The 20,135-nt window shown below is 38.4% G+C and overlaps 1 protein-coding gene across 1 annotated transcript; it reads left to right on the forward strand.

The window, feature by feature from the left end:
- Positions 1-4,843: 4,843 nt before the first annotated feature.
- LOC110867669 (protein CHUP1, chloroplastic) lies at positions 4,844-9,377 on the forward strand. Its single transcript, XM_022116679.2, has 5 exons — positions 4,844-6,225; positions 6,928-7,241; positions 7,325-7,436; positions 8,915-9,046; positions 9,156-9,377. Exons 1-5 carry the CDS (start codon positions 5,059-5,061, stop codon positions 9,282-9,284), a joined length of 1,854 nt encoding a protein of 617 aa, XP_021972371.1. The 5' UTR covers positions 4,844-5,058; the 3' UTR covers positions 9,285-9,377.
- The last annotated feature ends 10,758 nt before the right edge of the window (positions 9,378-20,135 follow it).

Raw genomic sequence — 20,135 nt, forward strand, 5'->3', positions numbered from 1 at the left:
TCACCAAGCTGGGTCGTCAATTGAACCTTTTTAACCTTTTAACCTTTCAAGTTGTATTACACCTAAGTTAGTTTTTTAAGCTCTGAGCTACCCATGTCATCACTTGTAAAGATGTGGATTAACTTCTGCACAAGTTTGATGGAAGGTTTCAAGAGGAGCACCACTAAGTCAAACTGACCACGAGGTTCTATAGATGCAGTGGCGAACCTTGAGATTTCCGACCGCGGGGTAGAAGTCACCGGGCCTAAAAATTTCTATAACATCGAGGGGTCGAAAACATATAAACCCAAAAATTTCTATACGAAAACTAGATACTCTCCACTACTAAGCGAAAAGTTCAGGGGGTCGGTCGCCCCCTTTTACCCCTTAAGATGTACTTTTCTTTTCCTCAAGAAACTCAAACAACTTGGTTACAAATGATTAAAAGAATCAAAAAGTGTAAAGTTGTTAGAAGTAAAAATTTGCAAATTGCATCCAAAATAAATGGTTTGGGTCAAGTGTGGTAAAACACTAAAGTTGTAAATTATGTTTAACAATGTTATGAAACGACGTTTGGCTAGTCCACCATGACCGTTTTCATTTGTAGCCATCGGAACCCAAACATGAGCCAAACCACCACCACTGTGATCTATATAATCGACATGGCTGCCAGATCAATTGAACCGCTAAAAAGATGTGTTTAACATCATTTACCTCCATTTCAAAATAGAGAATTGTCATACCAACTATGTGTGTGTGTAAGTTCTAAAGAACATATAGACATATAGAGATATTAGAGAAAATCTATTAGCTTAAAAAATTACCACCACTTTTTGAAACTTGCAAGATAGGTGATTTTATAAATGACATTTAAAAAGTACTCTATGAACTTGGAACCTCACCCATCTAAAGAGAAATAAATAAACATGATTTATGAACTCGGAAAATATAAGAAATAAGTATAGAACCAAACCAAACCAATACTATTCAAATTATCTGTTTCCAGATTATCCCAAATTGATACTATTGGATATACAAGAAAAATCATTCCTCTTGCATTGAATACACTAATACGAAATTCACACCATTTACTCCGACCAATTTATTGTGTCGGAATTTAATTCTTCATCCCGGCATATTCTTACTCTCACATTGGATCTTGATCACGAATTCCCCTCCGGGGTCCTCCGTGATTAGGCTAACGATGCTTTGTTTTGCATAGATATTCCGGTAATTGAGAGCAGTCCGACGAATCTCTTTGATTAGACAACTGAGATTATTTGAGGATTCGACACCTTGTATACAACATTTCGTTGGCCTTTTCTATCTAATATATCTTGTTGTTCTATAAAATGTAGTTTTTCTTTAATTATGTACTTTTTTAAAACAATTTAACAAAAAGTTTTATTTATTATTTAATGTTTAACAAAACTAAAAAAGTTAATTGTGAGAAAAATATGAACAAAGTGAGTTGATTAGGGGATGACCATAACATAGGTTTGGGGATGGAGGAGATGATGATATGTTGCTGATGTGGCAATGAATGATAAAAGGAGGAAAAAAAACCACAACGTGTAACTTTAGGGTTGCAACGACAAAGAACGGGTTATTAAAAGTTCGCAATAAGCCAAGCTTAAAGGAGCTCAACCCTTTAAAGCTCAATTAGTAAATATGCATGAACATGGGTTTTGATATTCACATAACAATTTTTATGATTCGCGAGCCTAAATAATAGGGGTGTTCAAAACCAGATATCTGAATTTCGAATACTTGGTTTCACTATTTGGATCTGTATCCGAAATTCGGATATTCGATTGGATAGTTAATCGGATATCCGAATATCCAATTATTTATTTTATTTTTAACTTTTATTTTATTTATTTATTTTAAACCCGATATTTCGGATATCCAAAAATAAATTTATTTATATTTCGGATATTTCAGATATCCGGAATATATAAAATATTTTAAAATCACTATCCGAATCCGAAAAATTCGGATATCCGAATCAGGGGCGTAGGATTTAAGGGGCGGGGAGGGGCGCCCGACCCCCCGAACTTTTTGATCAGTGGTGTTATATATGTACGTTTCATATAGGATTTTGTAGGTATATACGCTTTCGACCCCCTGGTTTTATAAAAAAATTAGATATATACGTTTTCGACCCCCAGTTTTAATTTTTTGATTTATATAGCTCAAATAAAATATTTAATTAGCCCAAATATTATAGCCCAAATCATTATATTTGGTAGAGTACTAGAATATATATTATATAACCCAAATTAAATCATTATATAGCCCAACTTAAAAGCCTACCCTATCAAAAAAAAAAAACCCAAATTCATTTACTTTGGGACATCGACCAGAAGAACAGAAGCCACAAGCCAGAACTGCAGAAAGGGGGGGGGGACGCAGGTTCCAGAACTGTTCGACTTCAGCTTCTTGTTCGAGAAAAGAAGTCAAAACGTTGCTCGTTGTTGTGGTTTTGTACTCTTGTTCGACTTCTTCAAACTCAATAAGGGTAAAGGTATGTGTTTTTTTATCTTTAGGTTTAATTTAGAGCTGCAATTTATGTGATTTAGGTTGAAATTAGGGGTGAAATTGGTCCGAATTTTTGCCCTGAACTTGTTGAGTCTTTCTGTAACTATGTCTAATTTTATTTGTTTAATCTTATTGTGATTTGATTTAGATAGAAAATTTAGGGCTGCAAACGAATCAAACGTTTGGTGAACAGCTCGTGAACCGTTCGGCGGGAAGTTCGTCTATGTTCGTTCGTGTACTAAACAAACGAACACGAACAAGAAATTTAGTTCGTTTAGTTAAATGAACAAACATGAACAAAGGTCATGTTTGTTCGTTTATGTTCGTGAACGTTCGGTAACGTGTTCGTTTGTGTTTGTGTTTGATACTTCATTAGTGTTTTTAGTTTTTATATTTATTTAAATACTTCAAAATTAAATATCTAATAAGTGTCGGTGTATTATATATTCTGTTCATGAACGATTGTTTGTGTTCGTTTGTTTCCATTTGTGTTCATGAACATTAGTTTGTTGTGCTCATTTGTGTTCGTCAACGTTCGTTGCCTAAAATTAACAAACAAACACAAACGAACACGAACAAGTTCATTTCCTTAACAAACGAACACGAACATAAAATCTCATTCGATAAGTGTTCGTGAATGGTTCGCGAACACACATATTTCTTAACAAACGAACACGAAAAAGGTCTTGTTTGTGTTCGTTCGGTTCGTTTGCAGCCCTGATAGACATTAGAGTTTGAAATTTAGAGTGATTCATTAACTTGTTTTGTTATTAGATTATGTTATGGGGAAGAATAAAATGATAACTTCTTTTTTATGTTTGAGAACGTTTTTTATTTGATATTAATGTTTGACCCGACCCGACCCGACCCGAATCGAATCACCGACGTTCGACCTGAACATACACCTCAAAACTACGCGATAGAAATTTTTTTCTAGGTATGTTACCTTTCGACCCCCCGAACTTTTTTTTTCAAGCTTCGCCACTGATCCGAATGTCGGATAGCCGAATTTTCGGATAATGATATTTTGAACACCCCTACTAAATAACTGGTTATTAATATAAATATGATAATTCTTATCATTGATAATAAATAGTGGCGGATCTAGAAAATCCGCCAAGCCATAACGTTTTATAAAAAAGCCGTAGCGAAATCGTAAAAACGTCAAATTTTTCCAAAATTTACACTACCGCCGGAGCGCCAAGCCGCAGCGGAGGTTACCCCTTCTTATATGCTAGGTCCGCCCCTGAATATATATATATATATAGGGGAAAGATGTATAGAAACCCCACTTTAATTTAGAAAACCCAGGAAACTCAAAACTCCCGATATTTTTTTTCTTGAAAAAATTTACACATGTTATATACATGTTTTTAAGGGTTTTGGGCAAAAAAAATCAAAAAAGCGCCGAGTAGGTATTTTTAAAAAAAATAAACAAGTTTTGGTGTAACACATGTTACATTCATTTGACATATTTGTAACATGTGTTACACCAAAACTTGTTTATTTTTTTTTAAAATATCTACTCGGCGCTTTTTTGATTTTTTTTTGCCCAAAACCCTTAAAAACATGTATATAACAAGTGTAAATTTTTTCAAGAAAAAAAAAAACATCGGGAGCTTTGAGTTTCCCGGGTTTTCTAAATTAAAATGGATTTTCTATAGATACTTACATTATATATATGTATATATATATATATATACATAACAAGTGAGATTTTACAAATAACCAAATAATATGAAGTTTTTATAATATTTATCAAATTTTATATATAAACATATATAAAAATAAAAATAATTTGTGTAGATACATTACTAAAAATATATATTAATTAATAAATAAGAAATGAGTTGAATCTGAGTAAAGCTCGAGAAGGCTGAAAATATCAACAACCCACACTTAAGCTCTTAGAAACTAAACGAGTCAACTTCAAGTTTATTAGAGTTCAAACTTAGCTCAGAAATTTTTAGACCTATTAAATCGACATAAAAATCAAACAGATTGATTAAGTATCTTATTACAACTTACATATTTTTAACAATTTTTTTATATTAGATACTTTTACAATATACAATATATCACTATTGATATATTCCTTCTAGTTCACATTCATGTATTTATTTTTCGTAAAGGTAAGAAAAAGAGAAAGAAGAAAAAGTAAATAAGACAACAATAATAATAACATGCACCTCAAGTCTAATTTCAAAACATGTTTGGCGCGTAGCAACATACCAATAGTACCCCTTCATTAATTACCTTCATTTTTCAATTATTAAACTTACCAAAATAATTCAAACCCAAAAAACCCACATATGACCGTTTCTCGTTATTCGTGCCATCTTTTTTACTTTCATTTTTTCTTTCACTACCTTCCAATCGTACCCAACCAGTTCTATCATCATCATCATCTTCTTCATCTTTCTCTCTCTAACCCCCACCCCCTTCACTCTCACTTCCAACCCTAACAACTCACTTTTTCTATATCAGAGGTTAAATAAATCTATACATTATAGATTCTTTTATGCAATTCATTCAACAATGGTGGCCGGAAAAGTAAAGTTAGCTATAGGATTACAAAAATCACCGTTGAATTCCAAAACAGAAGTGCATCATTATCCGCAGCAACGCCATCATTCATCTCCGTCACCGTCACCGTCAACCGGTTCCAGTAACGGAGGTAAGTCATCGCAAAAGAGTGCAGTGTTTTCACGGTCGTTTGGAGTGTACTTCCCACGCTCGTCGGCTCAGGTGCAGCCGAAGCCGCCTGACGTGGCGGAGCTGTTGCAGTTAGTGGAACAGTTGAGAGAACGCGAGTCGCGGTTACGAACGGAGTTACTTGAACAGAAATTACTTAAAGAATCCGTAGCGATTTTACCGATTCTTGAGAATGAGATCTTGAAGAAAGATGCGGAGTTAAACCGCTCGTCAAAGATGATTCAGTGTTTGGAAGCGGAGAATGAGAGGTTGAGACAAGAGGTTGAGATATTGCATTTGGAATTAACCGAACAGAAGCTAAAATTGGAAAAATTTGAAACGAGAACGAAGGCGTTGGAGGCACAACAGGCTGCTACATCTAGTTCGCAACGGTTTCAGCAACAACTGATAGATATATCGGGTAAATCTCATACGACAAAAAGCCTGAAACGAGGCTATACGATAGCAAATGCTGCTACTACAAGTAATACAAGTGTTAATGATCCCAAATGTTATACAGAATCGAACTCTAAAGAGTCGATTCTGGTAGAAATTGATAATCTACCGAGGCTTTCTCGGTGTGATTCGTTAGATATGAATTCAGAATCTGTAAATCGTTCTCGAGTTCCTAGGGTTCCGAAACCGCCTCCACGGCCGCTGACGTCATCGTCGCCTGAGCAACAACCCCCGGTTCCTCCGCCTCCGCCGCCACCTCCGCCGGCGATGGCGAAACTAGCTCATCCGGCACCGCCGCCACCGCCTCCGCCGCCACCGAAAACCGCTAAATCTGCAGCTCCGCCGCCGCCACCACCTCCGCCTAAAAGTGTAAAGCCGTTGCCGGCGAAGGTGAGGAGAGTACCGGAGGTAGTGGAGTTTTATCATTCTCTGATGCGGAGAGAGTCTCGACGGGAATCATGTAACGGATCTTCCACCGCCGATGCACTGTCGTCAACCGCTAATACACGTGATATGATCGGAGAGATTGAGAACCGGTCGACGCATTTGCTCGCTGTAAGTTACGTTGGTAGAGTAGGTGTGGTTAATTACTATTTTGCCCTTTGACACGTCATCAAGTGAGTTTGTAATAAATGGTTTTTTGATGGTTGATAGATATGACCGTTGGATTTCAAATCATATGTGTCAGACCAAGGGGTAACTTCGACATTTTGAATTTTAGTTACTTGTACTCTGTGCGTTGAAAACAGTACCTTCCACACAATTATGCAAAAAGAATTTCAAATTTAATTTATAAAATCTTCCAATTTTTTTTTTTAAATTCTGTAAACAAGTTAATAACTTGTTTAAAGAGAGTGAGCTAAATAAAATAATAATGAAATTGGTTATTAATTTATTATACAGTGATGATTATTTATTTAACATGATATAAGATATGAACAAGTTTTGTAAGTGTCCTGTCTAGTTTTTTTTTTTTTTTTTACTTTAACCGTTTAACAAATCACAACAATGAAAAAATATTGAAAAATGTAAGTGTTTTTTTAGTTGAATAAACATTAGTAGCATTTATTGAAACAATATTGAAACTTGGTTACCGTATTGATTTTGAAAAATGTAAGTGTTTTTTTAGTTAAAAAACATTAGTAGCTTTTATTGAAACAATATTGAAACTTGGTTACGATATTGATTAACATCAAATGTGTATTAGATCGAGTTATGAACACGAGTTTAGGTTAACCTGTCTTTAAACTGTTACAGATAAAGACGGATGTGGAAACACAAGGTGATTTCATAAGATCTTTGATAAAAGAAGTCGAGAATGCATCATTTACGGACATTGAGGATGTTGTGCGCTTCGTAAAATGGCTGGATGACGAACTGTCTTACCTGGTTGACGAACGGGCGGTTCTTAAACACTTTGAATGGCCTGAACGCAAAGCAGACGCGTTAAGAGAAGCTGCATTCGGGTATTGTGATCTCAAGAAGCTTGAATCGGAGGCATCATCGTTTCATGATGATCCAAGACAGCCTTGTAGTTCTGCTCTCAAGAAAATGCAAGGATTGTTTGAGAAGTATGAATCTTCTTAATTTTCTGATTTTTTTAAATTTTATTTTTATAAGATTTTTAATGGTTATTTTGTTTGATGAAAAATAGATTAGAGCATGGAGTGTATAATTTATCAAGAATGAGAGAATCTGCTTCAACAAGATACAAGGTGTTTCAGATTCCAATGTGTTGGATGCAAGAAACAGGATTTGTAGCTCAGGTACTTGTTGCTGAACTTCCTTTTTTTAGTAAGTAGATCTTAATGTTAAATGGAAATACATCGAACAGGTCAAACAAGTTGAAAGTCACGCAAATCTTAATTGCCATTTGAGATATAAATTAATAAAAGAAGGCGTATCTAACTGAATTCAAAAAATCGAAATTCAAACTGAACAGAAAATGAAGTTACGAATTCAAATTTGGTTTTTAAATTTTCCAATCGGGTTAGACACCCATTCAAGTTTAGATTTCGGATTTCAAATCAAATTTGTGATTTTCGAATCAAGACGAGTACAATATCTGAATTCAAATTGTGCATACCTATTTCATTTATTTTTATATAGTTAGGAGGTTTTTTTTTTTCATTTTCTAACATTTACATTTTTAATTCCAATTGGTTTTACAAATTTTAATTCGAATTCATCATCAAATCATTAAAATTTGAGACCCCAATTCGAATGGCCCGAAATAATTAACACTCTTAAGACTAACATCTGAACATATTGATGGTAGCCAACTGTTGTAGGGGTGACTGGGTGAGGTTAAATTGTTAATGTGGGTCAGATTTCTTTTAGCCAGTTATTCAACCCGTATTGACTTGCCTGTTTACGACATCTAGTAGCACGGGTCACCTTAAATATTACTGTAAATGCATGTTTGATGGTAGATTGTTCAAGAAATTAGGTGTTAGTGGTCCCTAAATGTTCCATGGGGCTCAGTCTACAATCAAGCATTAGAACATAAACAAAACAAAAACAGGATATTGATTTACTTACAAAATGCCAACAAATGTTGCAAAGATTTTGCTCAGGAAAAAAGGTCCCCCACCTGTAAGATTACACGTGAAAGTGAAACCCCACACACACCCCATTGGAGATTTATTTGCTTGGATTCTTTTTTCCCTTTTTGGATGTTTGTTACTTGTACATCCTGCACCAAAGCTTGTACATTGATTGCTTTTTTCAACTTTCAACTTTTAGTTCTAAATGGGCCTGGACTAGTGTTGGGTCGAACATGTTTAGCTAAACGGGTTCGGGTTGGGTTGACCTTGCAGGTTTGCATGTTGATCCGTTTAACCAGTTCTTTTTTGTTGGTAATTTAAAAGAAATATTGTTACGCAATACCTTAAACTCATATTTTATGCTATTGTGTTATACGTAGTTTTATACACGTTTTTATATTAGGTTGTAAATAAAATATCAAAATTTTTAGTGTTAACGTATAGAAAGAATAAGTTTTTTTGGGTAAACACATGTCGTGTTCATGTTCATGTGTGACACAATTTAGGGTCCGTGTAAAGTTTTTGACTCACTAGCCCACAAACACGACTCATTTATAATACCCATGTAGGGAAGAGTGTTTGGAATCTGCTATGATCACGTGTACCTTATGCATGATCATTTGTACATTGCCTCAACATTGTGACTTTTAAAAAGTAGAAAACTGGACAAGAAATGACACTATTTTGCATACTTGTAGATCAAACTTGCATCGGTTAAACTAGCAATGAAGTACATGAGAAGAGTATCTGCAGAGCTCGAGATAGTTAGCGGTCCAGAAGAAGAAGAGTTGATAATTCAAGGCGTACGGTTTGCATTTCGCGTACATCAGGTAACTACAATGCCCATTTTGCATATATCTTTGAGGTTTGATCAAACTGAAAGCGGAAATCAGTCGTTTTTCATGTTGAAATTGATGTTTTGGATCGGGTATTTGACAGTTTGCTGGCGGATTTGATGTTGAAACGATGAGGGCGTTCCAAGAGCTGCGTGATAAAGTGACGACGTGCCATGAGCAGTGCCAAAACCAGCAACAACAGAAGGTCTTGTGTAGGTCTACTGCTTTCTAAACATTCTTTATCTGTAAGCAAACTCAGCTTCACCATTCGTTAACGGCCTCTTTTGATGTAAAGGGACTAGTGTTTTTTTTTTTTTTTTTTTTTTTGTGAATACAAAGACCTTGTATTACAATTTTCGAATTCATAATTCATGTTTCAATATCATAATTATCAAAATAGCCGTATTTCTGAGTCATGTGTCACGTGAGACTACAGTATAAGCAATAGTTTACTTCTGATGATAGTACATTAAAACACACCATATATAAATTACAAGTTTAAATCTACTCGGGTATCTGCTGCACTAATCATTTCACAAACGTTTGCTATGCTCCAAAGGTAATGTTGCGTGACTCCAACTAGGGATGTTAAAAATTCGAAATTCGTTTTGATTCAAATTCTTGATTATCAACGTTCGAATTTGAGTTGATTCATATTCGGGTCCAATAATCGAATACGAATTTATGATTATCGATTCGATTCGAATTCGAAAAATTCGAAATTCGTTTTGATTCAAATTCTTGATTATCAACGTTCGAATTTGAGTTGATTCATATTCGGGTCCAATAATCGAATACGAATTTATGATTATCGATTTGAAATTCGAATTCAATTTATATATAGTTTTAATAGGGTATAAATTACACTTTTTGTCTTTTATGTTTGTACCAGATTGCAACGGATAACTTAAATAATTACAGTCACAATCATTTATTTGAAAAACTCATTACACTGTACGTCCTTTAGCACTAACCAAATTAAAATTTTCAATTAAGTTTATTCATTTAAAGGTATTCTGGTCAATTCATACTTTTATTTAAATGTTTAATAAATAAAAAAAAATGGCATGTACACATCATCTTCCCGCAATTTCTTAACCTTAAAACCCTAACCACTACCTCATCCTGCCACCACCACCACTTCTTGCTGCCACCACCACCTAATTTATCAAAATCATTCAGTCTCCATTCCGCCTGAGATTGGTAAGTCAACGAATTTAAACTTCCTTGATCTTGGATCAAACCGGTTGACCGGGATCATACCACCAGAGTATTGTTGATGACGTCACTCAGTTCTTCGAGCAAATCCTTTACACGTTGAGTTTTCTCATCTTGCTTATGATCTAGGTGAAGAGATCTGATGAGAGCATCCTTTGCTTTATTCAGTTTCTCCGGTGACGAGATCTGACCGTCACCGAACGGTTTAATCAACCGAAGGCTCATATCCAACAGAAGATGACGCCCAACTAACTGCTTAATCGCTGATGAAACCAGATTCAACAGATCTAGAACCTTCTGACTATAATCTAGTGTACAAGTTATGATAATAATCTGATTCAGATCTCAGATTTGAAATCTGATAAATCTGATCCTGAGCTTCAACATGAACCGCTGAAAGTAACGTAACCGCTTTACACATCCAATTCAAGCTGATAATCGATGAATCAGAGGCTCCGGATGCTAGATCTAGGGTTTGAGATGAATAATTACCTTTTCATCGAAATTGAAAAAACATTTTAAACATAAAGCATCCATAACCAATGACCAACTCCAGTCAATGATAGAAAAATATCAAAACTATAAAAATGAGTTGGAATCAACACATATCACCTATGAAAGATGGGTTGAATCCTGTCAAGGTTATGAGATGCTTCTAGATAAACAAATCAAGAGCAATGTGAAGTTTGGGGTTGGTTTTAGAAAATATGACCAAGAACAAGAAACCAAAGCTTCCATTGACTCTGAGATGGTGGAGGTTATACCAACCACATCAACTGGGGAAGAAATAAAAATTACTGAACCTAGTGGCAAGAAAATAGCTCTTAAAAGCCACTAAGCTCCATTCAAGCTGAAAAACTAAAGTTTGAATTCAAACCTACTTGATGAGACGAATGTGATGTTCAGGAAAATTTCAAGCCCATTGATTTTACAAACCTAAATGGGCTTGACCCACCCAAGATAAAATCATTCCTCTTACCAACTCTCAAACAGATGTTAAAGCATCCGTTTCTGAAAATAGAGATAAGGGTAAAATGAAAGATAAGGTTCCAGTCCATTTAAGTCACACACTGTCCAGTTGAGTCGCACACAGTCCAGTCAGTCGCACACAATCCAGTTAGTCTGCACACTTCAATGTTTGGGCCGCACACTGTTAGTTGGACCACACACTGACTGTTGGGCCGCACACCTGTACACTGGGTCGCACACTAAGCCAGGTCGCACACTAAGCCAGGCCGCATACTAGCCAGGTCCCACACTAACCAGGTCGCACACTCAGATTTTAAACCGTACACAGCTGATTTTAGTAACAAATCACCAACTTAAATCCCAATAATCAAGGAATGATCTCGAAAATCAATTTATGTTGATCCTTTCCTCCTATAATCCCGAAAAACATGCAAACACAGTCAATTCTTCCCCAAAACAAATCAAAATACGATTTTTTTGAATTGTTTTCCAATCTTCAAGATGTTCTTTGTGTTCTTGATTGTCCTTCGAAATTTATTAAAATTTTTCGACCTAATGAATCTGCAAGCAAAAGTTCTCTTGTTCTTCGAATGATATCCAACAAACCGAGCCTTCAAGATGTTCTTCGTGTTCTTGATTATTCTTCGAAATTTATTAAATTTTTTCGAGCTGATGAATCTGCAAACAAAAGTTCTCTTGTTCTTCGAATGATATCCAACAAACCGAGCCTTTGAAAGACTATTAGGCTGTGATACCAATTGTAAGTCTAGGAACTATCAATTGGATATCACAAACACAATTCTAAGTGCGGTTAACAAAGAAAGGTGTAGAAGAAGAGCAAAAGTGTCGATTGTTATTAAGATACTTGCACACAATCTTTAGGATTGTCTGGTACAAAGCAATGAATAGCAAAACAACCAACAACCACGCCTCCCAAGCTCTCTCTAATTCGTTTATTATGTCTAACCCTAATAATGAATACAACATATCCTTATATAGGGTCTACAAAAAACTCGGCCCACATGGCCTAACCCAATCCCACTAGAAAACTAAGTCCAATACTTATAAGTGTGTTAGATAAAGATAAGCGTAAACCTACTCAATTATATGGCCTTACAGGGCTTACACAGGTCAAAACCAAATAAGTGCAATTCGGTTCAAGAAAATAATGGGTTGGGTCCACAACAAGAAAAAGAGCAGCATGATTTAATAATATGTCAGCCCACTAAATGAACGGGATTCCAAGTCATTGACGACAACTGTTTTATAAAAAGAGGGGATCGCAAGATAGAGAGGGATGAAGTATTGACGGCTGAAGGAACAGTTGAGGGGCACACGGAAGGCAACCGCCTTTTGAAGGTTGTACACGGTTCAAGGCATGAGCCTTTAGGTGGCTTTCTTCAAGCGTACGGTTTAATACTTTTCTCAGTTTAATCATGTCTGGATTTGTTTTTGACATTGATGACGTCTATAAACAATTTGATGTGTTGGTTTATTTAAACTAGGGTAAATTGCACTTTTCGTCCTTTATGTTTGTATCGGATTGCAATGGATACCCTTTAACTTCAATAATTACAGTCACAATCCTTTATTTGTAAAAACCATTACAATGTACGCCCTTTAGCACTAACCATGTAAAAATTTTCAGTAAAGTAAGTCATGTGCCTTGCACATGAGGGTAATTTAGTCTTTTAATCTATTCAAGGACTAATTTGTGTAATTAAGAGGTTGATTTGTTCTTGCACTTAGATAAAAAAACATAAACATAAACAAACAAAATAATTTTAAATGAAACAACAAAACAAATCTTTAGCTAACAACTACATCTCTGTTCTTTAACAAAATGCTCATAAATTAAATTTCATTTTCTTATAGTTGAATCTTTAAAACAACACAAATGCTTATAAATTAAATTTCATTTTCTTATAGTAAATCGATCCACACGATAAAGCCATGAGTAAAAGGTCGGCTTTTTCTACTTCACCCACCTTTCTCCTCTGTTTTGTAACTGTGGATCTTGGTCTTTGCAACAATACTTTGTCCAAAAAGCCGTTAACTTCCTCTTTAAACAAAAAAATTACCCATGTCATTGACAGTGAATACAATAGTCTCACTATCTCCACCAGATGTAGAAGTGGCAGCCATGGTGGCTCCTGTGGTGGTAGTGGTAATCTTCTTTTGTTTTTCTCTTCTTTTGTTAAACCCAAAAGTGCTATCCTCTTTTTTCTACTTCTGACTCCACATGTTTGTAGATGAAATCGAAGACGCCGAAAAACATATAAGATATAGATCATACTATTTTGGTTCAAATCTAGGGTTCTGATTGACTTAAGTTGTTCAAGTCTAGGGTTATATCTGAAGTGGTGACCGGAAATGGTGGTAGTTTTCATGTGCGTTTTAGCGGGGAGGTGGGTTTAGGTGTTTCAGGAGGCCAATAGTGGTGGCCGATTGTTACAGAGAAGATAAAGAAATTGAGATGGAGAAGCGGAAGTGATGGCTTGAAATGGTGGCTGTAACACCCCGTGTTTTCGAATGTCAAAGTCAAAGTCAAAGTCAAAGTCCAAGTCAACTTTGACTTTCTTTGACTGTAAATAGTCTATTTTAAGTTTTATTTGTATTATGTGGAGTAAGTGTTGTAATCAGAAAGAATCGAAGCAATCGAATGTTTGATCGACGCGAACCGACTTACGACTGTGAATAGTAGGAAGTAACAATGCGATAAAGTTAACTAATCAGTAATCAAGCGGATCTAACTATCATCGAACTCGAATCTCGAATTACGCGAACTTTGGTTGTTGTTATACGTGTGTGTGCCTTATGTGTTACCTGTGCGTGTTTACTTTATGTTTTGTGTGGTGATCAATCGAAACTCGAAACTCAAACCGAACGCAACCGAAATCAAATTACAACAAATGGTAACGTAGGAATAGGGTGAAGCATAGGTGATTGTATGTTAGATATAGTAGTTGGGACTGAAAGTAATTTGAATAGGGAATTCTATCATACTCGTATCGCCTTCAATCGAAACCGAGATATCGAAAATCGTCGCACCGAACACTCGAACCAGGCTGCTAATCGATCAGGCTGTCAGCCGATCAAACAGCCCAGCCGATTGAACAAACTGTTCGATCGAGCAGGCTGTCCGATCGGGGAAGCCTGGCCGATCGGCCAGCCCTTTCCTCTTTTGGAGCCTATAAATAGGGCTGTAATTGTCACTCTTTACCACTTTTGGAAAGCTCTGACCGACCAGCTTGTGCTCCTCTTCCTTTCTCAGATTTCTTCCGATTCCGGTAAGTTTCCATCCTAAATCTTGTACTTTCTTGATCAAAACATGCTCGTACACCTTTCTATCTTTCAATTTTTGATTTCTAACCGTGAAATCACCAAGATCTAAGCATTCTTGGATGATGTCATCATAGTGTTCTTCAAGAACATCATGTTTTGGCTTCAATCCACCCTGAATAGCTCGGATCTAACCGATTTCCACGTAAACAAGCTAAGATCTATCAAAGTCTAAACATTTACATGTTGTGAAGGATTGAAAGAAGGATTTCCAACTTTCTTTCAACTCTTTTACACTCAATGCCTTCGAACCGGTAGAAATGGAGCTTGGGTCAACTCACTAATCATTCTAGTGGATGAGTGGTTCAAGATTCGGACTCTACCCACGAGGTTCACCGACTTCGGGTTTAACGTCAAACCACCATTCCGAACCGTTCACTGACCGGACTTGGGTGATTCCTGTCCGAGCAGGAGAAACAAGTAGGAACGAAGGTCCCCTGGTTAAGTTCGTTGTCAAACTACCTCAATATAACGCCAGATAATCAGGGCAGCCAAGTGTTAGACGAACAGGCCGACCAGGTCAGGATGCTGGTCGAACGGTTAGGCTGTTCGAACGAACAGCCCAACGGATCGGACATGCCAGCCGATCGACCAGGCCAGCCGATCGGCTTGTATATAGCCCCACACGTAGCAATTTCATGAAGTATGGTATTGAACGAGGTACTGTTCGATCGAACAGCTGTTCGTCAACATTACTCTTCGGATCATGAGATACTATGCTTCAACACTTAGTCGATTTTCAATCCGTTGTCGTATAGGAATGCCACCCGATCGAGCATGCTATTCGATCGAGTAGGCTGTTCGATCGAGTGACATCCTAATGAGGACTACTACTGAAGTTCCTAACCGATCGGTTATGCCGACCGATCGAATGGATCGTTCGATCGATCGACCTGAAAGGTAAGAACACTTCAGTGTTCTCAAATACTACAATGAAAACTTCAAAAGTTCAAATCCTCACACACAAACACATTCTTCACAAAGGAAGAAACAATCCACTCGAATAGTCTAGCCGATCGAACCTACCGAACCTACCGGCCGATCGAACGGACTGTCCGAACGGATTGTCCAGCCGAACGAACAACCCACTCGATCGAACCAACTGTTCGATCGACCAGGCTGTCCAACCCACTTGCACTTGTTTCCACTATACGTGTTATTCATCGTTATGCTATCGAACTGTTCAGGCAAACCCTACTCCCAAGCGCTCCCTTCAATCCATCAATCAATCGCTGTAAGTATACTCGATCCCTTTTTGCTTTTAGCACTTTTGGGTGTTACATACGTTACTTATCAAAATCACAATCGTTCATACTACTCAACTATTTGGACGCTAACCAATATGCATGTATTACGTGACTAAATGAATGCTTGTTGATTGTGTTTACACGTGGAATGCTGTCTACCTGCCTTAACGACGTAGTACTATAGTTTGGACTCAGCACCCATTCACACGGGGGTTGTTAAGGACAATTACTTGCATGGATTACGGTGGTAATCATGTATTGCGAACCGTCTCGGATGGTCAACCCGCAGTCATTGGTATCGATAGGTCCATATCGATAATTAACATGCTTCGTTTTCCTCTGTGTACGTGCTGGTTATGCGTAAACTATTCGAACTCTATATGCTATTATCAAACTTGTATGCTCACCTTTACATTATATGTATTGACTTTATTTTAACGTATGTGAGAGGTGTTTAAGATGTTTGCTTGCTAGGAAAGCGAGGCTAGAATAAAGCTCTAGAGGCCCCCAACAAATAGTTGTCTGTCAGGAAAGAGCAACTAGAGCATAGTTGTCTGTAGATCTTGTCAGGCTGGGTCTTTAGGAGCATTTGAACAATATTTATTTGTCTTATTTAAATCTGAGTTGTCGGAACAGAATATTTGACTAGTTGTTATCTGTAATAATTTGTTTGTTATTTGGGACACGGTATGGGACATGTTAATTTAAACTAAATAGTGATGATAATTGTTATGGAAACTTCTTGACAATCTGTTTCACTCAGTGCCATGCCCCGATGATTCTACCATCGGTTGGGGTGTGACAGATTGGTATCAGAGCCATAACTATAGGGAATTAGGCAGGACACGACCTAGTCCGGGTCGCTGTCTTAGAGACCTAGACTATAGTTAGGAACCAACAGACCAAGCTTATATGCCTCATTATTCTTGCTTTGCACTACACTGCTATCGCCTAATCATCTGACACCGAACGAGTAATTTGGTCGAGATTAGGTGTGAAAGCCTCAAACTCTCGACTAAATTATCTGTTCAGTCTGCAATTTATTCACAAGTGGGGGGATATTATTCATCGAGAATAGGTGTGAAAACCGCAAACTCTCGACAGAATTATCTGCTCAGTCTCCTCAAAATTTTAGTAAAACAAGGAAGAAATTGCTAAGACAGGGGTGAAACCCGAATCTTGGCAACTTATTCCAACTTTTACTCATCTCACCAAAGCCTCGACGGACTCCAACGACCTGAACTCACGAGTATGATTTAGGGAATACGTGTTGAATGCCCAAGAATCGAGGCAGAAACGCGATCCCGAAAGTTGGAAAGTGACGACAAGTCTATCATGAATAGTCGAATCGCTTTGGGTAGTCAATGTCTAGTAGCCGCAGACAATCTATTTCTCGATTTTATGTGTTTCGATTCCAAGCCCACAACTGCAGACTCTGATGATTCGTTGATTTTATGTGTTTTATGTGTGATTACCTGTTTATGTGTTTTATTTTGATGTTCGTTCGATTTTTGCTATCACTTCGATCGACACACACGACTCGCATTGCTCTTCTACCTCTAAACGGTAACAAGTCGCTGCAATTCTAGACGATACTATGTCAGGATATACACTATACTATGCTATACTTGACATGCTATACGATTATACGATACTATCTCGATATACTATTCGCGATCGCCATATTCGAATAACTCGCAAAACTTAGATGCAGTCAGGACATTGTATGTGCTACTATGTGTAGATAGGAGAATTACGTGACATTAACTGCATCCGTGATTAAGTGCCTATGTGCTTATGTGCTTCTGTGATTATGTGTCTCTGTGCTCTACGTACCTATGTGCTTCTGTGATTACGTGAATCTGTGGTTATGTGCCTATATGTTTATGTGATGCGTGATTCGACGTGATTCTAAGCTTTAGTAAATAGTAGACGTGTGCGGTGAGATTCGATCTGTTTTGTCTGAGACATACGACGATGTCTGTTGCAGACCATGTCGTCATCTAGACACCGAACCCCGCTTACTCGCCAGGAGAAGAGAGAGAGGCGTCTCGCTACTATCATTGCCAAGATCGTGGCAAAAGCTGTGAGCGATGTCTTTGAAAACGCCAGCAAGTCGTCTGAAGAGTCGCGAATCGATGCTCCTAAGGATGCCAGCAAGACTAGTTTCAGCTTCAAACAATTTAAAGCATGCGGACCCAAAGAATTCACCGGAGAAGATGACCCTACCGCCATGTTTCAATGGTTCGATTCAGCTGAAGTCACTCTGCGCCTAAGCGGTTGTCCTGAGAATCTCCGCACCCTCAATGCTACAGGCGTCTTCCAGTCCCGAGCTCTAGACTGGTGGACGGCCGAACGAAACAAGCGTGGAAATGATGCAGCTTATGAGCTGACTTGGGAGGAGTTAAAGGCAATCATGATGGATGAATTTTGCCCTCCCCATGAACGCCAAAAGCTGGAGGACGAGTTTTGGAACATAAAGCAGAAGGATGGAGACAACGCTGCTTTAACTGCCCGCTTTAAACAGCTCAGCATCATTTGTCCCGATCAAGTCAAGACGTCAGACATGGCCATCAAGAAGTATATTTGAGCTCTACCCGATTGTGTTGCCGATTTCGTTCACGCCGCCAAGCCATCATCGATTGAAGAGACCTACCTGCTTGCCGCTGAGATCAATGACAAGCGGGTAAAGTCTGGTTTTTGGGATAAGCATACCAAGTCTCTGCACCAAGCCACCGCCACGTCAACCGTCGACACCACCACTGCTCAACCCTCCAAGTCATCAAGAAGAAGGAAGAAGCACAACAACAACAGCTCCAGCAACAAGAACTGTGTTGTGACAATGACTACTGCTCCTATGCAAACCGTACAGGCTCAGCAGCAGTCTCACCACCGACAAGCTCCAGTGATCAATGCGCCGCCAGCTAAGCGCGCTTACACAGGTCCCCACCCGCTCTGCCCAACATGCTCATATCATCATCCGGTGGGAATCGCCTGTCGTTTCTGCGCCCACTGCAACCTCTACGGGCACTTCACTGCGAACTGTCGCTATGGTCCCCGTCAAGCCCCAGTTCAAGCCGCCGCTCACCAAGCTCTACTTCCAGCCCCTCAAGGCCAGCCAGCAGCTCAAGCACCCGCGGTTAGTGCTCGAGTCTGCTCTGCATGTGGTGACCCTAACCACTTTGCAAACATGTGCCCGAACAGGGTTGTGAAACAAGAACCCCAGCAGCAGCGGCCTCAGCAGCAACAGCAAGCAGCCCGTGCCAGGACCTTTAACATCAATGCCCGTCAAGCTCAGGCTGACAACAATGTGGTTAATGGTACGTTCCTTGTGAATGGTATTTATGCATCATGTTTGTTTGATACTGGAGCCGATAACTGCTTTGTATCGTTTGAATTCGAGAAGCTCCTTAGTCGGAAGCGTTCCTATCTTCCCTCGTCATTCGAAGTCGAAGTTGCTACTGGAAGAACCGTCGTTGTTAACTCTGTTCTTCGTGATTGTACCCTCCAGCTCAACAATCACATCTTTCCAATCGACCTTATCCCCATGCAACTCGGAAGTTTTGACGTCATAGTAGGCATGGACTTTCTTCGCGAAAACCATGCTGAAGTTGTGTGTTTCGAAAAGATGATTCGATTCTCGCTCGCGAATGGTGATCTATTATGTGTGTACGGTGAAACAGCTTCGAAGGGTATTAAACTTATGTCATGCGTCCAAGCTAGCAAGTATCTCCGCAAGGAATACAGCGCTTTCTTGGCCAACATTGTAGTAGCAGAGAAGGAAAAGAAAAATAAGGTTGAAACGTCCCAGTGGTTCGTGAATTTCCTCAGGTATTCCCTGATGACCTTCCCGGACTACCGCCAAGTCGTGATATCGACTTTCGTATCGACCTTATTCCTGGAGCTAACCCTGTTGCTAAAGCCCCTTATCGACTCGCACCATCCGAAATGAGGGAACTCTCGAACCAACTCCAGGAGTTACTTGAAAAAGGATTTATTCGCCCAAGCACCTCTCCTTGGGGCGCGCCAGTCCTTTTCGTCAAAAAGAAGGATGGATCGTTCAGGATGTGCATCGACTACCGGGAATTGAATAAGCTGACCATCAAGAACCGTTACCCATTGCCTCGAATCGATGACTTACTTGATCAGCTGCAAGGTGCCAAGTGTTTTCGAAGATCGATCTACGTTCAGGCTATCATCAGTTGTGCATTCAAGAGGAAGATATACCTAAAACAACCTTTTGCACTCGATACGCCCACTACGAATTCGTTGTTATGCCCTTTGGTCTAACCAACGCACCCGCGGTT

The sequence above is a fragment of the Helianthus annuus genome, chromosome 17 (assembly GCF_002127325.2).
Source record: "Helianthus annuus cultivar XRQ/B chromosome 17, HanXRQr2.0-SUNRISE, whole genome shotgun sequence".
Classification (NCBI taxonomy): Eukaryota; Viridiplantae; Streptophyta; class Magnoliopsida; order Asterales; family Asteraceae; genus Helianthus; species Helianthus annuus.